The sequence below is a fragment of the Lutra lutra genome, chromosome 6 (assembly GCF_902655055.1).
Source record: "Lutra lutra chromosome 6, mLutLut1.2, whole genome shotgun sequence".
NCBI lineage: Eukaryota > Metazoa > Chordata > Mammalia > Carnivora > Mustelidae > Lutra > Lutra lutra.
The window spans coordinates 29,942,968-29,958,096 of NC_062283.1; the positions used below are offsets into that span (position 1 = coordinate 29,942,968).

Here is a 15,129-nt window from a genome sequence, read left to right on the forward strand (position 1 = left end):
GATAATAGAGCAGCAGGCTTGGATGACTTCAACATCCCTTTCCCACCCTCCAGACTCCTTCCCAAAACACACACAGAACCAGAACTCGAATGTGCATCATAAGTTTATTCCCGATGCGGGACAGATTCCTTCCATCCCCAAAATGAATCACATGCTGTCCTGGAGAGATCTAGGAGATTCTCCCACCATATCCAGGGAAGGAGTGAGAAAGGCAGGTGCTGAGGACAAGGCAGGTCTGCAGTTCCCCAGCCTACTTATCCTCCCCTCCTCAACAGAGGAGAGCTGCTCCCCACTATTATTATTCTCATCCACTCATCCCTTGAAGGAGAAAAAAAAAAAAAGTCTCCAATATTCAAAAAAGACAAAAAAAAAAAAAAAAGACAAAAAGCCTTCAAATATGGGAGAGGGGTCCTGGGCTGCAACTTGAGGTGAAAGGTCACCAACAGAAGAGGGACAGGGAGGAACCGTCACTGTTTCTGCTGCAGGGCCTCCTTCCTTGCTGCGTCCTGTAGCAACTGTGTGTCCACCTCATCTGCCGGCAACTGCACATAGCGGACCACTGAGCCCCGGATGAAGCAGTTCTTCACTGATAACTAGACCCAGACAGATAAACAAGAAAACACCCTTAAAAGTGTCTGCTATCTGGGGCACCTGGGTGGCTTAGTCGGTTTGGCATCTGACTCTTGATTTTGGCTCAGGTAGTGATCTCAGGGTGCTTCACTGGGTGGCGTCTCATCTACCTGTCCCCCGTGCCCCCCACCCTAACTCATGCACTCTCTCAAATAAACAGAAATAAGATAAAATCTTCAAAAAAAAAAAAAAGGAATGCCAGCTATCCACCCAGGAACTTCCTGCTTTTGTTTCCTCTTCACCATCACCAACTCACCATGTGAGGGTACTTCTCAGGGTCTGTAACACTGATGTCAGTTAGTTTGATGTTGAGATACTAAGAAAAGAAGACAAACACCATCATTAGCTCTAGAGACAAGATGCAAGCACCCAGCCCTGAAACTCTCCCTTCTCCTTCCCCAAGACCCCATTCTAGGCTCCTACATATCTCACCTGGTCCACAGAATGGAGGGTTCCACAGATGCTGTTGGGGGAGAAGACGAAAGAACCCAATCAGTTTACACCAAAATCAACCATGAGACAATTTCAGACCATGGATAAGAACATGCTGGGGGAAGTCAAGGTTTGAGGAAGGCAGAAAAGAGAGAACCAGAAAGGGGGCATTCCTAAGCCCAGGATCAAGAAAGACAATGCTTGGGGCGCCTGAGTGGCTCAGTGGGTTAAGCCGCTGCCTTCGGCTCAGGTCATGATCCCAGGTCCTGGGTTCGAGCCCCACATCGGGCTTTCTGCTCAGCAGGGAGCCTGCTTCCTCCTCTCTCTCTCTCTGCCTGCTTCTCTGCCTACTTGTGATTTCTCTCTGTCAAATAAATAAATAAAATCTTTAAAAAAAAAATAAAAAAAAATTTAAAAAAAAAGAAAGACAATGCTTTTATTGCAGTGTATATTTTAGACCTCACATCTCCTAAAGCCAAGGCACTCTTTTTTTTTTTTTAAAGATTTTATTTATTTATTTTACAGAGAGAGATCACAAGTAGAGAGAGAGGCAGGCAGAGAGAGGGAAGCAGACTCCCTGCTGAGCAGAGAGCCCGATGTGGGACTCGATCCCAGGACCCTGAGATCACGACCTGAACTGAAGGCAGCGGCTTAACCCACTGAGCCACCCAGGCACCCAAGCCAAGGTACTCTTAGCAGCTAGTATTAAATAACTGTTACAAACTAGGCCTGTGTTCCACATAGTACTTGCAGTCTTTACGGATACCTCACAAGGTAGCTCTTACCAAACAGGGACTCAGAGATTGTGTAATGTGCACAAGTGTAGAAGAAACAGGGACTTGAGGCCACATCTGTCTGATACCCCAAACCAGCAGCTATTCTCAAACATCTGTTGGAACCCCATATGTAAAGTAGACAAAGTAGCTTAACATTGTTCTTGGTGATGCAGGCACAAGATGTCCCCTCCTTTTCTCAATCCTTGGGCCCTCTGAAATGTGAATGAGGAATGCTATCAGTCATGCTACCTCTCTCCCAACTTCTTTACTTTCTGTGAGTGGCCTCAACAGTCTCACAACCTCAAATTCTGAGTTGTACTTCACCATCCTCCATGAACCATGTCCCCATCATTTGGACATTTTCCTAACATCTCTAAAATTCTCTTTCTAGTTTGACTTCTACAAACCAAGGTCTTATTACACCTCAGTCTAGGCCAGCCTCCATCCTTGCCGCCTTTATCCTAACTACCCTGCATGTCATCACCAGATTCTATGTTCCTTAGAACAGTGGTTCTCAAACACTGATGTGTGCTCAAAGGTTTCTTAAGTCTGAGACAAAGAAACACGGGTTAGGATAGCGTTTGTTGGGTGCGTATGTAGTATGCTAAAGGTTGTCAATATTTTCCTCCCTAAGAATAATTCTTTAATTGCCCTTGCTATTTTTTTGTTATTAAAAAAACTTTCAGGCTGCCTGGGTGGCTCAGTCAGTTAAGTGCCTATCTTTGGCTCAGGTCATGATCCCAGAGTCCTGAGATCAAGTCCCTATATTGGTCTCCTTGCTCGGCGGGGAGCCTACTTCTCCCTCTGCCTGCTGCTCCCCCTTCTTGTGCTCTCTCTCTCTCACAAATGAAATCATAAAAAATTAAAAAACCTGGGGTGTCTGGGTGGCTCAGTGGGTTAAAGTCTCTGCCTTTGGCTCAGGTCATGATCCCGGTGTTCTGGGTTCTCTGCTCAGTGGGGAGTCTGCTTACTCCTATCTCTCTCTCTGCCTGCCTGTGATCTCTGTCAAATAAATAAATAAAATCTTTTAAAAATTTTTTAAAAACTTTAACGAAATGACTGTAATGTGCAGTTGCTTAAGTGTCGGACTCTTGGGGGCATCTGGGTGTTTCAGTTGGCTAGGAGTCTGTCTTCAGCTCGGATTGTGATCTGGGGGTCCTGGGATCGAGCCCTGCGTCAGGCTCCCTATTCAGTGGGGAGTTGGCTTCTTCCTCTCCCTCTGCCTCCTCCCCCTCCCCACCCTGTTCATGCTCTGTCTCTCTCTCTCACATAAATAAAATCTTTAAAAAAAGAATTGTAAAGAAAAGGGGGAAAAAAAGCATTGGGACTCTTGATTTTGGCCACTTTCAGGTCTTCAGGTCATGATCTCAGGGTCATAAGATCGAATCCTGCATCAGACTCCATGCTCAGTCTGCTTAAAGCTCTCTCTCCCTGGGGCGCCTGGGTTGCTCAGCTGATTAAGTACTGGACTCTTAATTTCTTTCCTTTTTTTTTTTTTTTAAGTTTTTATTTATTTATTTGACAGAGAGAGAGACATCATAAGTAGGTAGAGAGGCAGACAGAGAGAGAGGGGAAGCAGGCTCCCCGCTGAGCAGAGAGCCTGATGTGGGGCTCAATCCCAGAACCCTGAGATCATGACCCATGCCAAAGGCAGAGGCCTACCCCACTGAGCCACCCAGGCGCCCCAGGACTCTTAATTTCTTGATTTTGGCTCAGTTCATGATCTCAGGGTTGAGATGGAGCCCCACATGGGGCTCGCACAGAGCATGGAACCTGCTTTTCTCCCTCCTCCTCCTTCTGCCTCTCTCCCCTCTTAAAAAAGACTGACTCTCTCCCTCTCTAAAATAAATAAATCTTTTTAAAAAAAAGTCTTTCTCTTGCCAAAATCAAAGCTGGCAGTTCTCTGTTGGGCCCCAATTTTTGTTAAATTTTAAGTCTTTAAAATCCGCTGCCTGAGGGGCGCCTGGGTGGCTCAGTGGGTTGGGCCGCTGCCTTCGGCTCAGGTTATGATCCCAGGTCCTGGGTTAGAGCCCCACATCGGGCTTTCTGCTCAGCAGGGAGCCTGCTTCCTCCTCTCTCTCTGCCTGCCTCTCTGCTTACTTGTGATTTCTCTCTGTCAAATAAATAAATAAAATCTTTAAAAAAAAAAAAAAAAATCCGCTGCCTGAGAAACATACTTCTCCGTGATGGTTTCCCCACATCCCTGACTGCTGGAAAGACTTTGACAACACCTATCACCTTCTGCAGCGGTGAAGTCACTTCCGAAACTGCATAGGTGGTGTCATTTCATTCAGTCTCTTAATATCTGGCACAATGGTCTGAAAACAAGCATGAGAGAAAAGAACCCTTCTCCCATACCAATGGACTATCTTCAAATCTTTTAAATCCCTGCTTTAGGACATGGGGCTATAATGTGAGTCATTCTTGCCATATGGAAGACCCAGAAAGAAGAAAAGAGGAAACCAAAAACAAATCCTCTCATAGAATTGCCTAGCTGGTTCTGCCTTCCATACCTGTCTCTCCATATGGCCCCAATCTATACGCCATCAATACTGTGTCAATGTTTCCCACACTGAGAAATTATCTCAAAAAGAAACATGGAAGATATTGTTGGGGGCAGGTGGGAATACACTGATTCAAAGTTTCTAAAGGTGAGAACCCTGGCTGGCTCAGTCTGTTTAAACATGTGACTCTTGACCTTGGGGTTGTGAGTTTAAGCCCCATCTTGAGTGCAGAGATTATTTAAAAATAAAATCTTTAGGGGCGCCTGGGTGGTTCAGTGGGTTAAAGCCTCTGCCTTCAGCTTAGGTCATGATCCCAGGGTCCTGGGATCGAGTCCCACATCGGGCTCTCTGCTCAGCGGGGAGCCTGCTTCCCCCCTCTCTCTCTGCCTGCCTCTCTGCCTACTTGTGATCTATCTGTCAAATAAATAAATAAAATCTTAAAAAAAGAAAAAATAAAATACAATAAAATCTTTTAAAAAAAAGTTAGGTATTAAGGAGGTCACTTGTGATGAGCACTGGGTGTTGAATATAAGTGATAACACTAAATTCTACACCTGAAAATATTACCCTTTATGTTAACTGGAATTTAAATTAAAAATTGAGAAAATTAAATAAACAGAATTTTCTAAAAGAGCATCAGGTAATAATACTTTAAATATATACTTAATTTAAAGGAAAGTTTTTTAAAGGATTTTTCTTCTAAAGAAAAAGATGTGTACAAAGTTGCACACATAATGATGTTCAGGGCAGCATCATTTGTAAAAGCAAGAAACAGCCTAAATGTCCAACAGCAAAGTCTCGATTAAATTAGTTCCCACCAGCTAATAAAAATGCCATATAAGGGCGCCTGGGTGGCTCAGTGGGTTAAAGCCTCTGCCTTTGGCTCAGGTCATGATCCCAAGGTCCTGGGATCGAGCCCTGCATCAGGCTCTCTGCTCGATAGCAAGCCTGCTTCCCTTCCTCTCTCTCTGCCTGCCTCTCTGCCCACTTGTGATCTCTGTCAAATAAATAATAAAATAAAAAATCTTTTTAAAAAAAATGCCATATAGACATTAAGAATGTTAAAGATCAACTTTATTGACATGGAAAATATCCACAACATACTGCTAAACAAAAAGCAAGTTTCACAGTTGCATAAAGAATATGATCCCAGGGGTGCCTGGGTGGCTCAGTGGTTGGGCCGCTGCCTTTGGCTCGGGTCGTGATCTCGGGGTCCTGGGATCGAGCCCTGCATCGGGCTCTCTGCTCTGCGGGGAGCCTGCTTCCTCCCCTCTCTCTGCCTGCCTCTCTGCCTGCTTGTGATCTCTCTCTCTCTGTCAAATAAATAAATAAAATCTTTAAAAAAAAAAAAAAAGGGCGCCTGGGTGGCTCAGTGGGTTAAGCCGCTGCCTTCGGCTCAGGTCATGATCTCGGAGTCCTGGGATCGAGTCCCGCATCGGGCTCTCTGCTCAGCAGGGAGCCTGCTTCCTCCTGTCTCTCTGCCTGCCTCTCTGCCTGCTTGTGATCTCTCTCTGTCAAATAAATAAATAAAAATCTTAAAAAAAAAAAATAAATAAAAAATAAAAAAAAAAAAAAGAATATGATCCCATTTTTATTTATTTGTTTTTTCAAATTTCTATTAAAATTCCAGTTAGTTAACATACAGTGTAATGTTAGCTTCAGGTGTAGAATTTAGTGACTCATCACTTACATAGAGCACCCAAGGTTCATCACAGCAAATGCCAGCCTCAATACCCACCAAATCCATGTCCCCACTCACCTCCCCTCCAACAATCCTGTTTGTTCGCTATAGTTAAGAGTCTGTTTTCTGGGGGCGCCTGGGTGGCTCAGTGGGTTAAAGCCTCTGCCTTAGGCTCAGGTCATGATCCCAGGGTCCTGGGATGGAGCCCCACATCAGGCTCTCTGCTTGGCGGGGAGCCTGCTTCCTCCTCTCTCTCTGCCTGCCTCTCTGCCTACTTGTGATCTCTGTCAAATAAATAAATAAAATCTTTAAAAAAAAAAAAAAGAGAGAGTCTGTTTTCTGGGGGCACCTGGGTGGCTCAGTTGGTTAAGTGTCTGCCTTTGGCTGAGGTCATGATCCCAGAGTCCTGGGATCAAGCCCCACTCAGCAGGGAAGCCTGCTTCTCCCTCTGTCTGCCACTCCCCCTGCTTGTGCTCTCTCCCTCTCTCTGTGTGTCAAATAAATAAATAAATAAAATCTTAAGGAAAAAAAAGTTTTCTGGTTTGTCTCTCTCTTTTCCATGTTCATCTGTTTTCTTAAATTCCACATATGAGTGAAATCATATGGTATTTGTCCTTCTCTAACCAATCGTTTTTAATTTAAAAGAGTGCAAATGTGGGGCACCTGCATGGCTCAGGGGGTTAAACCGTTTGCCTTCGGCTTGGGTCACGATCCCAGGGGCCTGATCCCAGGGTCCTCGGATGGAGCCCCACAACCAGCTCTCTGCTCAGCAGGGAGCCTGCTTCCCCCTCTCTCTGCCTACTTGTGATCTCTGTCTGTCAAATAAATAAACAAAATATTTTAAAATAAATAAATAGAGTGCAAACGTGTGCAAGCCAGACAGAACTGGACTAGTTCATTTACTAGTTGTGTAGACTTGAGCAGTTAACCTGTCTATGCTTCAGTTTCCTCATGTGTAAGATAACAACAATAGTATGTGTGCTATAGAGTTGTTAAAAGAATTAATGTTAATAAATGTAAAGTATTCAGAATAGTGCTTAGTTGATAGGATGTTCTCAAATGTTAGCTATTTTTCCTTCTTTCACCACACACTTATTAAGCACCTATGATATACTAGGCCTGATTGCAGAAATCAGGTACACAAAGGTGAGCTTAAACATGGTCCTGGCCCTGTAGGAAGGACAGGCTGTAAATACTAAACATACTTTTAGGAAATCACAATTTCAGAAGCACCTACTAGGAAGAAAATAGACTATATAAAAGATACTACTTTGGCTAGAAGGACCAGGAAAAAAGTGTCTCCAAGGATACAGCATTTACTCCATGTCCTGGTTGCTAATTAGGAGCTAATGACACAAGGGGGTAGAGGCTGTAAAAGCAGACATAAGGGACTGCACTGGTCTTCGGTTTATCCTTTACGTTCTCTTTAACAAAATGGAAGTTGTGCCACATCTACCATTCTGCAACAGCTCTTCATATCAATACATCTATTCCTCTGTGACAGCTGTATATTACGAAGTGCCACAACTTAACGCATTCCCTGTAGATGGCTATTTGTTTCCAATTTTTGGCTACTGCAAATAAAATTACAAACGCCCCTGTAATACACCTTTACATGTGGAACTGATTCCTACATTTCCATAATTGAGTAAACAATTTAATCAAAAAAACAAAACTATGTTCCTTTCGTAAAAACATAAATTTAGCGATGCCTCTGCCCTCTGATGGCTCTCTAGTACTTTAACCAAACGGCACAGGTCATTTATTTCTTTTCTATCTCTCCCATTTTGTCCAGCCCTCAAATAATACTTGTCAAAGAGGTTCCAGAGCCCCGCATATACCCACCCCCTACGGACTTGCGGGAACATGTGCCTACCTCAGGTCATTCTTGAGTTCCACGACCACATCCTTGCCCACCAGGGACTTGAAAAAGGAATAGAAGAGCTATTGGGCGAGAGAGGGAAAACCATCACCTGGGAAGTTACACACAGGGTAGGAAGGAGTGCCCCTCCCTCTGGTAGTATTTCCAGTACTGACATTGGGATGCCGGCCACATCTCTGGCAGTTCTGAAAACTTCACAGGAAAAAATACTCTGTGGGCCCCCGGAACACAATACTCCGGCTGGAGCCCAAATACACTTCACTGAGCCCCTGACTTAAAGCTCCAGAGAGATGCTCTGCCCTGCACCCCTCTCGCTCTCCGGGTCGGGCTCTCAATCAACCACCTTTCCTGGGCTCCTCTCCACCCCCTAACCCCCAGTGGGCACAACTGTAGAAAGTGTCCCATTCTCACCCTCCCAAAGCCTGGCCTCCGTCATAGAAATACTCGAGGTCAAGCTTTCCCCTCCCCTCCTGTCCCCAACTCTTCCGCGCGTTTCTTTTGTTTTGTTCCCGCATAAGGGTAAAAAAAAATCCAATGAGCTCCCAGGTGTGTCCCCCCCACAGAATGCAAGGCGCAGGAACTAATAAGAATAAAGAGCAAACCCAAGGGCCCAACTCCGGCTCCGAGGGTCAAAGCCTCGACCCCCTCCCGGCTCCTCAACCTTCCGCCCGCCTGCTCTCCCCCAGGGCGCCCCCTTGTGACGTCACGGTACCTACCATGGTGCTCAAGCCGCGGGCTGCCGGCCGGACCCGGAAAGCGAGGGCCGGGAACCACGGGGCTGGGGCCGGGCGGCAACCGGGATGCAAGCCCGCGCGTGGGGCCGCACAGAATCGCGCAGGCGTAGCGAGAAGAGCCGGGGGAGCTCTGAGTAATGACAGGAGCGCACTGCCCACTCGCGGCCCTGGGAGAGCGGGCTGTGGAGAGCCGCAGGGGCGCTGAAGCCAGGAAAGGGGCGGGCCTTCCTGCCTTCCCACTTCCTCCCGGAGTGGCGGGCTTCCACCACGCAGGCGCGAACGCCAGCTGTTAGCCCAGTTTTCAAGAGGTTCATGGCCACTCTGGGGTTTTTTTCCCTTATGGTGCTGCCTACGGTGCTAACACCCTCCAGACACTCTATTGAAAACTGTCGAGGAACTTGGGAAAACTCCTGATTTATGCACTTTTCTATATCCGTTACACTTCGATAAAAAGTTTAAAAAATAAAATGTTGGGGCGCCTGGGTGGCTGTGTGTTAACCCTCTGCCTTCAGCTCAAGTCACGATGCATCTCAGGGTCCTGGGATCAAGCCCTGCATCGGGCTCCCTGTCAGCAGGGAGCCTGCTTCCCCCTCTTTCTCTGCCTGCCTCTGCCTACTTGTGATCTCTGTCAAATAAATAGATAAACTTAAAAAAAATAAAATGTTGCAAAGTCCCTGAGATCAGGAGCCTGAGCACTGATCTTGATTTTATCAAAGGTTCCCAATAGAAACAGAGGGTTTTAGGAGGGAGGGGAATGGGGGTATGGGTGAGCCTGGTGATGAGTATTAAGGTGGGTACGGATTGCACCAAGCACTGGGTGTTTTACGCAAACAAGCATGGAACACTACATCAAAAACTAATGATGTGGGGCGCCTGGGTGGCTCAGTGGGTTAAAGCCTCTGCCTTCGGCTCAGGTCATGATCCTAGGGTTCTGGGATCAAGCCCCGCATCGGGCTCTCTGCTCAGCAGGGAGCCTGCTTCCTCCTCTCTCTCTGCCTGCCTCTCTGCCTACTTGTGATCTCTGTCTGTCAAATAAATAAATAAAATATTAAAAAAAAAAAAACCTAATGATGTACTGTTTGGTGACTAACATAAAATTTAAAAAGGTTCCCAATAATCATATTTCTCCCAAGGACCCAATCTCAGTCCATGTTTCTTACACCCTTTAAAAGTCCATGTTTCTGGGGTGCCTGGGTGGCTCAGTGGGTTGAGCCTCTGCCTTTGGCTCAGGTCATGATCCTGGGGTCCTGGGATGGAGCCCCGCATCGGGCTCTCTGCTCAGCAGGGAGCCTGCTTCCCTTCCTCTCTCTCTGCCTGCCTCTCTGCCTACTTGTGATCTCCGTCTGTCAAATAAAATAAATAAAATCTTTAAAAAATAAATAAATAAAAATAAAAAAATAAAAGTCCATGTTTCTCACACCCTCCTTACACCCTGTAAAGGACTGAGTAAAACCAAACAAAAACTTGCTCAGGGGTAGAAATTCCTATTCTAATATTTGACTTCTAAATATGTTCCCTCAAACACTAAAGGACGCAAGTGTACAGTTACACAGACTTATACACTCATGCCCCTAAGGGTTTTATAAATATATGATATTATGACACAATAGGTGAAAATATTTTTTTCAAGGAATAAGACTACTAAATTCTCCATTTCTCATCTCCCAGAAAAGTACCCATTTGTCAGCAGTTTGTTTTAAAAATGTTTTCTGCATGTAAAGGATGTAATAATAGACTCTATGAGTACACAGATGCTGGATGTCCTAGACCTCACCTTTAAATGTCATAAGGAGAACATCAAACAAGTTTGTTCCCTCAGCTGAACCCTAAGCACCTAAACCAGTCTTTCACTGACTATAAGCAGAAACTATAGTGAGCAACTGCTCCAGCTGGAGCTAAAGGTGCGTGATGATTAAGAGTCATTTTCCTGCTGGAAACAATTAGCTCACGAAAATTCAAACACTTTCCCCTAGCCAGTTTAATTAATCATTCACAATGATTTCACAATGGGACCACACTCATGCTCTTCATGAAATCTTTACCTTACTTTTTAAGGTACACTCACAGTCTAAAGATACCAGAAAAGGGGTGCCCGGCTTGCTCAGTCAGAAGAGCATATGACTCTTCATCTCAGGGTCATAAGTTTGAGCCCCACATTGGGTGTAGATATGACTTAAATAAATTTAAAAAAACCAGGGGCTCCTGGGTGGCTCAGTCAACTGGGGTCTGATTCTTGGTTTTGGCTCAGGTCATGATCTCAGGGTGGTGGGATCGAGTTCCACATTGGGGTCTGAGCTCAGTGTGGAGTCCGTTAGGGTTTCTCTCTCCCTCTCTCTCTATTCCTCCCCTCAGCGTTCTCATGTGTGCTCACATGCGTGTATGTGCTCTCTCTCTCTAAAATAAGTCTTTAAAAATAAATAAAAATAAACTTAAAAAATAATAAATCAATAAAGATACCAGAAAAAATTTGTTTTAGGAACAAGTTTACTGAGTGACATTTAACCATCCACATAGGAAGAAGAAAGTTGGGGAGGTCAGAAATAAATAACAGACATTCGAATTCATCAAATGGTTCAGAGGGGCCTAGTTTTCCTAAAAGTCAGAAACATGGATTGTGAAAAGATGGTATAAAAAAGATTTGTCAGAATCCGAAAGGATGGTAACTTAGGTTCAGGACACTCAATTCAATAATCATAACAACGTTTGAAGATGAGGGGAAGAAAATTCACCTTAGAGGCACCCTAGAACCCTCCAACTCCAGATAAGATTAATCTACTTCTTCAATGGTGGGGCCTGTGGCGGCCCTTCCAGGAGTATACCCCGTCCCACAGGAAGGCCCAGTACATCCTCCCTGGTAGAGTTTTGTGATGATTGGGTTACACACCTGCTCTAATTCCTTTCTCTTATGATCAAACTCCTCTTTCTCAGCCAGTTGATTGGCCTCCAGCCATGAAAGGACCTCATTGCATTTTTCCAGTATTTTCTTTTTATCAGACTCACTAATCTTGCCCTTCAAGCCTTCATCACTCACAGCACTCTTCATGTTAAAAGCATAAGATTCTAAAGCATTTTTTGCAGAGATTTTCTCTCTCTGGACCTCATCTTCAGCTTTATACTTCTCAGCATCCAGAACCATGCGCTCGATCTCCTCCTTGCTCAGGCGGCCCTTGTCGTTGGTGATGGTGATCTTATTGGCCTTGCCTGTGCTCTTGTCCATGGCTGTTACATTGAGAATGCCATTGGCATCGATGTCAAAGGTCACCTCAATCTGAGGCACTCCCCTGGGTGCAGGAGGGATTCCAGTCAGGTCAAAGCGCCCCAGGAGGTTGTTGTCTCGGGTCATGGCCCTCTCGCCCTCGTACACCTGGATCAGCACGCCGGGCTGGTTGTCTGAGTAGGTGGTGAAGATCTGTGTCTGCTTGGTGGGGATGGTGGAATTGCGCTTGATCAGGACCGTCATGACACCCCCAGCTGTTTCCAGCCCTAGAGACAAGGGAGCAACATCCAACAAAAGCAGATCCTGTACCTTTTCAGACTTGTCCCCCATGAGGATGGCCGCCTGCACCGCCGCCCCATAGGCCACGGCCTCGTCGGGGTTGATGCTTTTGTTGAGATCACGACCATTAAAGTAGTCCTGCAGCAGCCTCTGAACCTTAGGGATACGAGTGGAGCCCCCCACTAACACAATGTCATGGATCTTTGCCTTATCCATCTTGGCATCCCGAAGGGCCTTCTCCACAGGTTCCAGAGTGCCTCTAAACAGGTCTGCACACAACTCTTCAAACCGGGCTCTGGTGATAGATGTGTAGAAGTCAATGCCTTCATAAAGTGAATCAATTTCCAAGTTGGCCTGGGTGCTGGACGACAGGGTCCTCTTGGCCCTCTCGCAGGCGGTGCGCAGCCGCCTCACGGCTCGCTTGTTCTGGCTGATGTCTTTCTTGTGCTTCCTCTTGAACTCCTCCACGAAGTGGCTCACCAGACGGTTGTCAAAGTCCTCCCCTCCCAGATGAGTGTCCCCAGCAGTGGCCTTCACCTCAAAAATTCCATCGTCTATGGTCAGGATGGACACATCAAAAGTGCCTCCACCTAGATCAAAGATCAAGACATGTCGCTCTCCCTGACCTGCTTTATCTAGGCCATATGCAATGGCAGCAGCTGTGGGTTCATTGATAATTCTTAGCACATTGAGACCCGCAATCACGCCTGCATCCTTGGTAGCCTGGCGTTGAGAATCATTGAAATATGCCGGTACAGTGATCACAGCATTGGTAACGGGGTGGCCCAAAAAAGCCTCAGCAGTCTCCTTCATCTTTGTCAGCACCATAGAAGAGATTTCCTCAGGATAAAAAGCTTTCTTCTCCCCTTTGTATGACACCAATACCTTGGGCTTCCCTCCTTCATTGATTACTTGAAAAGGCCAAAGTTTCATATCTGATTGCACGACAGGATCATTAAACTTCCTGCCAATCAGACGTTTGGCATCAAAGACAGTGTTCTGGGGATTCATGGCTACCTGGTTCTTGGCCGCATCCCCGATGAGACGCTCCGTGTCGGTGAAGGCCACGTAGCTGGGGGTGGTGCGGTTGCCCTGGTCGTTGGCGATGATCTCCACCTTGCCGTGCTGGAACACCCCCACACAGGAGTAGGTGGTGCCCAGGTCGATGCCGATGGCCATTCCCTTAACAGCAGCCATGGTCTTCCGAGGCCTGAGAAGAAAAAATGAAATAAAGTTTTGGCACGAGGCTTTTTTATTTCATTACTTTCAATTGTAGAAAAATACACATAATCTGAAATTTACCATCTTAACTGTTTTTTTAAGTATACTGTTCAGCAGTAAGTTCATTCATATCGTTGACCACCCTCCAGAAATCTAACTTGCAAAACTGAAATTCTATACCAATTAAGCCACTCTCCATTCCCCTCCTCCCTCCAGCCCCTGGCAACTACTATTCTACTTTCTATCTCTATCAATTCGACTACTCTAGGTCTTCATATTAATAGAATTACACAATAATTTTTTTTATGTGACTGGCTTATTTCACTTAGAAAGATGTCCTCAGGGGCGCCTGGGTGGCTCAGTGTGTTGAGCCTCTGCCTCCAGCTCAGGTCATGATCTCAGGGTCCTGGGATCGAGTCCCGCAATGGGCTCTCTGCTCAGCGGGGAGCCTGCTTCCCCTTCTCTCTCTGCCTGCCTCTCTGCCTACTTGTGATCTGTCAAATAAATAAAAATCTTTAAAAAAAAAGAAAGAAAGAAAGAAAGATGTCCTCAAAGTTCATCCATGTTACAGCATGTATCAGAGTTTCTTTACTTCTTAGAGCTGAATAATATTCATTATATGTATATAACACATCTTATTTAGTCATTCCCTCCTTGGACACCCAGGCTGCTTCTACCTCATGGCTATTGTGAATAATGCTGCCATAAATTTGGTGTACAAGTATCTTTTCCTAATCCCTTCTTTTACAGAGAGTGCTTTTTGGACTAGAGTATTCTTAGCGAAGTGGAAGCAAGTGGGAGGCACTTAGCATATATTGTGTTCAACTTTCACAGGGCTTACTCAACTACCTTGCTCCTTTATCTGTGATGTTTTATTCTGCAATCGTACCTGTCTTCCTGCTGAACTAAGATTATTTTATGTTTTGGTCTCCTCAGAGAACATGAATCTCCATCCTTTGGTTTAGTTACCTTCCACGGCTCCTTTACGCTCAATTAGGGATTTCTTGGGAGTAATATTGGGCCAGTGGGGTGAAAATGGCTGCTAGGAACCCAATCAAACCCTCAAAAACCATCTCAGACAAGACAGCACCAACAAGCACTCTCTCTCTCCAACCTCCTCTGCAATAAGGCTCTTATTTGAAGACTAATCAATCAGCTTCTCCACCTCTTTCCGGCAGCTTTGACAAATCCCACCCACCTTGGCTCCTGCTAAAGAATTCCCCTGCCCTGATTGGTCAATGCCCTCATACCTTAGACTAAAACTACAGAACGTTCCAGCATTTTCTCAAACGCGGATCTATTAATCTCGCCCACTGTCATTCCATTTCAGTGAGAGCCCACCAGGCTCACCTATTATCCCGTCGCCTTCGATCCAGTTTGATAATGTTGTGATTGCGGAGCCCCTAAGGGTGGGGGCTCCTTCAACATCCAAAATGCGCAACTGGTGTTTCCCCACCCCCCACCCGCCCCGCCCTACAGCTTTGAGCGGACTCCGGTGCTACCATCCCGATTGCTTACTAACCCATGAGGTCAGAGGCACCAACCCCATTGTAACGCGTCTGGGGGGGCAGCGTCAACACTGCCGCTCCCGCCCTCTAAGCCCCTCCCACCTCCTCGCACCGACCCCACCCTGCACGAACCCGTGCCAGCCCTAGCAAGCCCGAGAAGAGTCTGGAGAGTTCTGGGAGGGGCGGCGCCCGGGACGCCGATTGGTCCCAGGAAGCCTGGAGGCGGGACGCGAGGCGAAACCCCTGGAATATTCCCGACCCGGCA

General features: G+C 46.1%; 2 protein-coding genes across 4 annotated transcripts; both read right to left on the bottom strand.

The window, feature by feature from the left end:
• Positions 1-85: 85 nt before the first annotated feature.
• LSM2 (LSM2 homolog, U6 small nuclear RNA and mRNA degradation associated) lies at positions 86-8,890 on the bottom strand. Its single transcript, XM_047734603.1, has 5 exons — positions 8,622-8,890; positions 7,900-7,967; positions 1,063-1,093; positions 887-946; positions 86-593 (listed from the first exon to the last, which is right to left on the bottom strand). The coding sequence occupies exons 1-5, from the start codon at positions 8,622-8,624 to the stop codon at positions 468-470; spliced, it is 288 nt and encodes a 95-aa protein (XP_047590559.1). The 5' UTR covers positions 8,625-8,890; the 3' UTR covers positions 86-467.
• A 2,223-nt stretch (positions 8,891-11,113) lies between these two features.
• Positions 11,114-14,938, bottom strand: LOC125102167 (heat shock 70 kDa protein 1-like). Of its 3 annotated transcripts, none has more exons than XM_047732986.1 (2): positions 14,879-14,938; positions 11,114-13,345 (listed from the first exon to the last, which is right to left on the bottom strand). In XM_047732986.1, exon 2 carries the CDS (start codon positions 13,330-13,332, stop codon positions 11,407-11,409), a length of 1,926 nt encoding a protein of 641 aa, XP_047588942.1. In that variant the 5' UTR covers positions 13,333-13,345; positions 14,879-14,938; the 3' UTR covers positions 11,114-11,406. The 3 variants fall into 3 exon arrangements, with proteins under 3 accessions (XP_047588942.1, XP_047588940.1, XP_047588941.1); XM_047732984.1 differs by lacking the exon at positions 14,879-14,938 and adding an exon at positions 14,707-14,859; XM_047732985.1 differs by lacking the exon at positions 14,879-14,938 and adding an exon at positions 14,607-14,700.
• Between the last annotated feature and the right edge of the window lie 191 nt (positions 14,939-15,129).